Consider the following 8,392-nt stretch of genomic DNA (forward strand, 5'->3'; position numbering starts at 1 on the left):
AAAACCCCAATTAATTAAAACAAATACAAAACAGTGAAACTGTATGTAACATTAAGTCGACTATAACATGTTAAAATGACCTGAACAAAAATAGTTGTAAGAGTTGAACGATTTATCTTTTGACAATTTCTTTAACTATTTTGATTTACAGTGGGTAAAGTATAGAAATAGCCAAAATATAATGGCTTATGTTACATGATTAATGAACGGAGAAATAATAAAAACATATGATAATATCAATACTTATTTAATTCAGTCAAAAACAAATCAATATTATGATTAAAAATCATGTTCTCTACGATGAGAACATAGTGGTTAAGTTCCATACAGAAAATTTATGGTTCAAATCTCCAAACTGACACACAACAAAATTATTTAAGGTCAAAATTGAAGAAAAAAGACTTCAAAAGTCAAAAGTGGACTATCAATTTGGGACGGAGGTAGTATTAGTGTTCTATGATTGACCTTCAAAATATAATATAAGCGGGTTGACATGGACTGTTCAAATGATGATTTTGTTTACTATTTTTTATGATTACAAATATATGAAGTACATACTTTTTTAAAATAATAAGTAATCAAATGTTTTTATTCACAGCACATATAAAAAGAATGTTACTACTTACTACTAATAAAATAATTATTGGACAAAAATTTATCATAATACAATATAGATGAATCATGACAGAAAAAGAAAATTGAGTGAAGGTGGGGGTTACTAGTTGCTAGTTTCTATCTGGTGAGGGTGAATACCATTTGTAAAACCCTTCCCTTACACTCAAATCTTCATAAAGATTTTCGATAATGAAATTTCTAGATGAATATGGGTTGGAAATAATTTATATTTTAAATATCGAATCCAAGGATCTGATTTTTTTATGAAAACGTTAGGATTATTTTTTTCGTATGCTTACAATATTCGGTCATATATCAGATTTCTCAAAAAGATTCGATGCACTAAATAACACATCTTTGTTTTGTTTTGAGAAAATAGTAACACACAAATCATGTATAAAAATTGATCGTGAAATATTATTCTTTATTTGATCAACAAATTATTCCGTTTTAAAAAGGTTCTTTTGGCAACTTGTAGAAAATTAACACGAACAAAAACTATTCCGTGACAAAAGTCGCAAATCTTTATACTGGGAAGTCGATTCAAAATCCAACATAAAAAGGTGACATAAATTCATCGAGGTAAGCATCCACCAATCATATTTAAATCTTGCTATCAGTGTCTACTATACAAATTAAGATATATACTTGCTTTTAACATTTCTTTGTCTTGCTTTAACCATTAAATAATAAAAAAAACAATTGTTTTTTTTTCATATTTTTTAGGGATAATCGTAGAAATAAAAATGACCACATTGGATGGTTCAATTTAACAAATTGTTCCGAATAAGAAAATAATCATCAATTTTGTGATCGGTTAGATTTTGAAATTCCCGATAAATTCTTTTTTTTTTCAAATAATGTTGTAAGATAGGCTTATGTTATGCAATTTTAGAGTTGTGTTGTAACACCCATACTTTTATATATTTTCAAAATTTACCATGGTTGTATAATTACTATGAAAATCAATCACAGTAAAAAATATTGTTTTACAAAAACCTTTTACTTCTTCATTACACAAAAAATACATTATCACATCAACAGATCTTTTCATTAATAAATAATTAGATCTAGTTGGTTTTCCGAAACTTACAACTGAAACTTCACCTACACAAACACTCACACTCAAGACTCAATTACAAACTCAAGACTCAAAACACAAGGAAGAACCCTAATCTGAACGAAGAAGATGAGTGAAGAAGACAAGAGCAAAATAAGACTAATATAACTTGTAAGGTGTGATAATGATCTTCCACACTTGCAAACCAAGTATATATACTCCGGGTACAACATCCGGTTCAAGTGTTGTTTAACATGAATCCAAACCCTGAACCATACCCGAAAGTAGATCCGCGTGTATATGCAAAAGTCTCAATAGTGAGTCGCAGTCCTGAAGAACCACAAAACAACAAAATACACCCTGCACAAGAAACTTATTCACAAACCAAATCCTCATAAATTACAATTATTACCCCGATAATAAATATTTCTTACAATGTTAATCTTGACACAAAAACTTTGATATTTTTAACACCCCCCTCAAAATTAACATTGAGGGGTGACAAAAATCAACTCACTTTAAAAGGATCAAACAATCTCAACTAACAACACAAAAAATCATGTTGTTTAGTTGGTAAAGACTTGGTAAAAATATCAGCTCTCTGATTTTCTGAAGCAATTTTTACAATTTTAAAACACCTTTTCAGACTCTATCTCTAACAAAATGCACAACAACCTCAAAGTGTTTTGTCTTTTCATGAAAAACATGAGTAAGAGCCAATTTAATGGCTGAATCATTATCACAAAACACTTTTACATGAAACAAATTTTTTACTCCTAAATCAAAATATAATTTTAAAATTCATGTTATCTCACATGTAACAGAGGCTAACTCTTTAGAATCTGATTCAGTTGAAGACCTTGAAACAATATCTTGTTTTTTACTTTTCCAATACACTATGGACTCACCAAAATAAACTAAAAAAAGATGTAACAGGCCTACTTGAAGAGACACATTTGGCCCAATCTGCATCAACATAAGCTAAAAAACATATATCCTTTACCAAGACTCTGTTTCAAATACCTTAACACACGAAAAGCAACATTCAAATGTGACTTTTGTGGAGAATGCATAAACTAACTAAGAGTTTGAACAGTAAAAGAGATATTTGGCCTTGTAATGGTCAAATATATTAATTTCCCAATAAGCTTTTGATATTCAGTGATATTATCCAAAAAATAATCTTTTTCATCTAAACCCTTCTCACTAATAACAACATTCAAATCAAGAGGTGTATTAGCTGGTTTACAACCAAGTTTCCCAAACTCATGAAGCAATTCAAAACAATATTTTCGTTGAGTTAAACAAACTCCATCAATTCTATCAATAACCTCAATTCCTAAGAAAAACTTTAGTTTTCCAAAATCCTTAATCAAATATTTATATTTTAAAAACTCTTTTACTTTATTGATCTCAATTTCAAAATTACCAGTAAGAAATATATCATCTACATAAACAAGAAGAAGAATAACAATGTTGTTTTTATTCCTTACATATAAAGAATAGTCATTCATACTCTGCACAAAACCATACTCAAATAATGATGAACATTAATTTTCGTTCAATTTTCTAGGAGCCTGTTTCAAACCATATAAAGATTTTAACAACTTGCAAACTCGAGTATCACCAGGTGTATGATATCCTTGAGGAAGAGTATTGTAAACCTCTTTATCAAGATTACCATAAAGAAAAGCATTATTCACATCAAGTTGATATAAATTCCAAGAATTATTAACAACAAGAGAAATAACAACTCTAATAGTGACCATTTTTGCTACAGGGGACAATGTTTTCTCATAATCTATACCTTTTTTTTATTGTAGCCTTTTGCTACAAGTCTAGCCTTATAACGTTCAACTTCCCCATTAGATTTATATTTAATTTTATAGATCCATTTACAACCAATGAGTCTTTTAGTTGGGGGTAAATTGGTAATTTCCCATGTTCTATTTTGATGTAAAGCTTTTATTTCCTCATTCATAGCGGCTAACCAATTTTGGTCAGAGGAAGCTTCCAAGTAATTACGAGGCTCTATAGTTTTATTAAGATTATACACAAAACAAAAAATTTCAGCATTTAAATTTGCATAAGTCAAAGTTCTTTCAATTCCATATTTATGCTTCCCTTCCATCACATAATCGTCAAATCTAAGAGGCATCCTATACTCTCTCCTAGACCTTCTAACAGACTCACTACCAGATGGCTCATAAATAACTTGACCATTATCATCAGAAGAGTTGGACATATCTGGACCAACCTCCTGAGAATGAGTCACTTGCACCAAGCCATCATAGCTTCTAACACTATCAGGCTCAGAAGGAGAAGCAATACTAGTGTTGTCAGTCTGGTGGCTCATCATAGGTGAACTAGATTTAGGAATTTCATCCATAAAGGAAGACTTCATAATATCATCATAGGATCTGTAGTTTATGGGACTAGTTTTAACAGACTCATCAAAAAATGAAGACAACAAAGCATCATCATTTAGATCCTTTTTCATTTTGAAAGAAAAAACATCTTAATAAAATTTCACATCCTTGGAAAAGAAAACAGAAGAACTATCAAGACTAAACAATTGTAGCCCTTTTTCTTCTTTGAGTATCCAATAAGAACACATTTCTCAGACCTTTCAATAAACTTATCAGATAAATTCAATTTAATAACAAATCACAATCAACCAAAGACTCTTAAGTTTTCAAACTTAGGTAAACAATTATAAATCATTTCAAAGGGAGATTTCCTTTTAAAACAAGAGTAGGAAGTCTATTTATTAGAAAACAGCTGTTAAAACAACTTCACCTGAGAATTTTAAAGACAAACCAGAATGAAAAAGAAGATATCTAGCAACATTTAGTAAATGTTTGTGCTTTCTCTCCACAAATCCATTTTGTTGTGGAGTATAAGTACAAGAAGTTTGGTGAGAAACACCATGTTTATTAAAAAAATCTTTAAACTGAAATTTTTCAAACTCTGTACCATTATCAGACCTAACCGCCTTGATATTTGAACTAAAATTATTTTTCAAAAAATTATAAAACACATTAAACCAATACAAAACTTCAATTTTAGATTTTAACAAATATACCTATACACTCATTGTGAAGTCATCCATAATATTCAAAAAATATCTAAAGCCATCCATAGTAGCAACTCTATAAGGACCTCATACATCTAGGTGAACTAAGTATCCTAAAGAAGCACTCTTATGTTCACTCAATTGAAAAGAATTTCTAGATAGCTTAGCCTTATGACACACATCACAAGGAGGAAGAGATTTAGAACTAAAAGAAAGAACGTCCTTAAGAACATTCAAAGACTGAACTGCAAGATGTCCTAATCTATTATGCCAAGTAAACTTAGAGACATAAAAAATGTTCTTATATATAGAAGATGTGCTACCTGAGGTATGAGATCCTTCAAGGTAGTACAACCCTCCAGATTCATTACCAATCCCCACAGTCACCATGGACTGTGAATCCTGAACAACACAATTAAATTCATCAAAGACAGTTTGACATTTATTATGCTTACACAATTTACAGATAGAAAGAAAATTCACATTAAATTCATGAATTACAAAAACATCAAACATGGTTACTAATTCAGAAAAACTCATATTACCAATTTTATTAATCTTTGCAGAAGAACCATTTGGGTGATTAAGTTTTGAAACATCTACTACATTATCCAAACGAGATTCATTTTTAGTCATGTGATGATTTGCCCCTGAATCAATAACCCATTTTTTTTACTAGATGCAGATGAGTTACAACAAATACCTGTTATATTTGCTAAAACCACATTTGTACCCTATTTATCATTAATGAGAGTCAAAAACTTTGAATATTGCTCACTTGTAAGAAAAAACTTGTCAGAAGCATTGTTCGTTTTCACATCATACACAGAACTTCAACATAATCAGACGTACCAGAAACATTACTATAAATAGACCTATTAGCACTTTGATTTTCTTGTCTAAACTTAAAATCCTTAGGATACCCAATGAGCTTAAAGCATATCTCAATGGTATGTCCCTTCAGACCACAATGTTTACACTGCAAATTTGAATTACCATGAAACTTATACTTTTTATGATCATTAAATTTTCCAGCAAAGGCTGAAGCCTGAGGCTTTGTGGAACCTTGGTTTATAGAACCACCCTTTTGACGAGATTCCTCACGAGAGACTATATAAAAAAAATCAGTTTTAACAGTAAGGAGTGTTTTAATAAGCAAAATTTAACTTTTAACCTGACTGAATGTATCATCCAAGCCAGATAAAATTGCATCGGTTTCATTAAGCTTGAATTATTATTAAACTGAGCAGAGGCTTGACATGCACATTCAACCATATTAACCAGCCCATCAAACTCTTTCCACAAAACATTGAGTTTACCATAATACTCATAAACAGTTGAACCACTTTGAATAAGAGACTTAATCTTTTGGTGAATTTTAAACACAATTGAACCATTTGCCTTATGATAAGTTTCATTCAGTTCACACCAAATATCATAAGCAAGCTCAACACAAGCATGATTTGAATACAAAGACTCAGAAATTGAACCTAAAATCCAAGAACACACAACAAAATTCACACGTTCTCATTTATGAATTTTAGTTTCATTTGTAATTGGTTTAGGAAAGGTTTTATCAGCCAACCCTAACTTATTTCTACCTTTTAGATCCCTAGTAATTGAACTTTTCCATATTCTATAGTTCTCAGTACCATACAATTTAAAAGAAATGATATAAACAACATCATTATCAGAAGGATGCAAGAAAATAAAATTATCAAAATCATAATGATCTGGATTCTTTGTTCCAAATCCAGATCCATGAGTTGGAGTTTCTCCAACCATGCCTAATACAACTTATGTGACAAACTGGATGAGTTCCCTTGGCTAAACCGGTGTCTGTACCAGACTAGATTCTAACCACCTTTCAAGGGGAATACAAGCTAATACAAACACACGAACAACAACCCTTAATTATCAATAGGTTGTAGTAATCAAACCAAAAAATAGATAACAGATGAACTCCCAAGAAGAAACCTGAACAAACAAAAGAAAAGGCATACGAAACTTACAATGCTTCACAAATACGCTCTACAAAACAGCAAAGTAGTTTATCGTTAGGTCTATCAATATCGATAAACTTAACACTAAACATAAACGACATTCAAATGCCAGCCAACACCAAGAACCACTCATATTGCATCGTTTGGGCCCGTGAGGTTGGATGTGGCTTAACGTTGGCCGTTAGAAGTAACAAGATAATAGATCTAACATTTACTCTTAAGTCAACCGTTTACTCTCAAGCAACGATGATGTCTGAGATGAAGTTCACAAAACCTTATTTGATCCGTTGCAACCAAATAACAGAACGAGAAGGAGGATCGATGAACAGACAAACCTCTAACTCGACGAAAAAACAAAACCCTAACTTGAAGAAAAGAAGAAAACCCTACCTCACTCAGGAACAATCAGATGACCAAAAAAACAACGCAAGAATTAAACCTGCTATGATACCATGATCAAAAACTCAAACTAACACAAAGAACATATTATCACAACATCAACAGATCTTTTCATTTATGAATAATAAGATCCAGTTGGTTTTCAGGAAATTACAACTGAAACCTCACCTACACAAACACTCTCACTTAAACAGATAATAAGAACACAAGACTCAATTACAGACTCAAGACTCAAAACACAAGGAAGAACCCTAATCTGAACAAAGAAGACGAGTGAAGAAGACGAGAGCAAAATAAGACTAATACAAGTTGTAAGATGCGATATTGATCTTCCATAGTTGCAAACCAAGTATATATACTCCGAGTACAACATCTGGTTCAAGTTTAATTTAACCCAGATCCAAACCCTGAACCATACCCGAAAGTAGATCTGTGTGTATATGCAAAAGTCTCAATAGTGAGCCACAGTCTTGAAGAATCACAAAACAAAAAAAATACAAATCACAAACCAAATCCTCATAAATTACAATTCTTACCCCGATAATAAATATTTCTTACAATGTTAATATTGACACAAAAAGTTTGATATTTTTAACACAAACACTTGGTGTTACAACAATAATATCAACAACCATAGTAAAAGAGAATGGATCAAACCACCTGGAGACTTTGTTAAGAGTTCTATATCAGCATCTTTCTAAGTTTTACTATAATACATAAGTACATAACACATTTAAAAATAATACGTAGATCGAAAAGACTTATGAGCTACATGAGTTTTAACCCAAAAAAACAATCTAAGCATACTTTCAACATTATAATTAATATCCCAAGACATAACCCACAAATAAGATTGCAACCACATACGTAACCCTACAGATAAAACTGTATTCTAAAACATAATCATGCAGATAAGAATACACTCACGGACATAACCCAACATATAAAACTACAATCACGAGACTTAATATCCCAAAACATAAACTTGGACATATGGGAATTGATACCCCTAATAAGTCCATAATCAATTATTTACCATCCTCTAGAATACAAATTATCCTGAAGGAAATAAGGAATCATTACCTCCTGTCATTATGTCATGCTACAAGGACCTATAAACTGTGTTTCTCTATAAGAAATTATAACAGTAACCTACCATTAGGTAACTTGTGATCATAACATGTCACTATGTTCTATAACATAAATATATTCACTGACAACTAATAATTATGAGAAATA

At 31.0% G+C, this 8,392-nt stretch overlaps 1 protein-coding gene across 1 annotated transcript; it reads right to left on the minus strand.

Moving 5' to 3' along the window:
• Positions 1-4,445: 4,445 nt before the first annotated feature.
• On the minus strand, positions 4,446-6,536 carry LOC145059532 (uncharacterized). Its single transcript, XM_079007377.1, has 7 exons — positions 6,353-6,536; positions 6,017-6,241; positions 5,584-5,861; positions 5,455-5,485; positions 5,253-5,401; positions 5,104-5,153; positions 4,446-4,683 (listed from the first exon to the last, which is right to left on the minus strand). The coding sequence occupies exons 1-7, from the start codon at positions 6,534-6,536 to the stop codon at positions 4,446-4,448; spliced, it is 1,155 nt and encodes a 384-aa protein (XP_078863503.1).
• Positions 6,537-8,392: the final 1,856 nt, after the last annotated feature.

This window comes from Lactuca serriola, chromosome 6, assembly GCF_051521515.1.
Source record: "Lactuca serriola cultivar US96UC23 chromosome 6, Lser_US96UC23_V15, whole genome shotgun sequence".
In the NCBI taxonomy this organism is placed as follows: Eukaryota; Viridiplantae; Streptophyta; class Magnoliopsida; order Asterales; family Asteraceae; genus Lactuca; species Lactuca serriola.

Coding starts and splice junctions, on each gene's coding strand:
- LOC145059532 (XM_079007377.1), bottom strand. CDS start 6,536: ATGGTTGGAGAAACTCCAACTCATGGATCTGGATTTGGAACAAAGAAT. Junction 5,402..5,454: donor GGTTTTAGCAAATATAACAG/GTATTTGTTGTA, acceptor TTATTGATTCAG/GGGCAAATCATCACATGACT. Junction 4,684..5,103: donor GGTAATGAATCTGGAGGGTT/GTACTACCTTGA, acceptor AAATAATTTTAG/TTCAAATATCAAGGCGGTTA.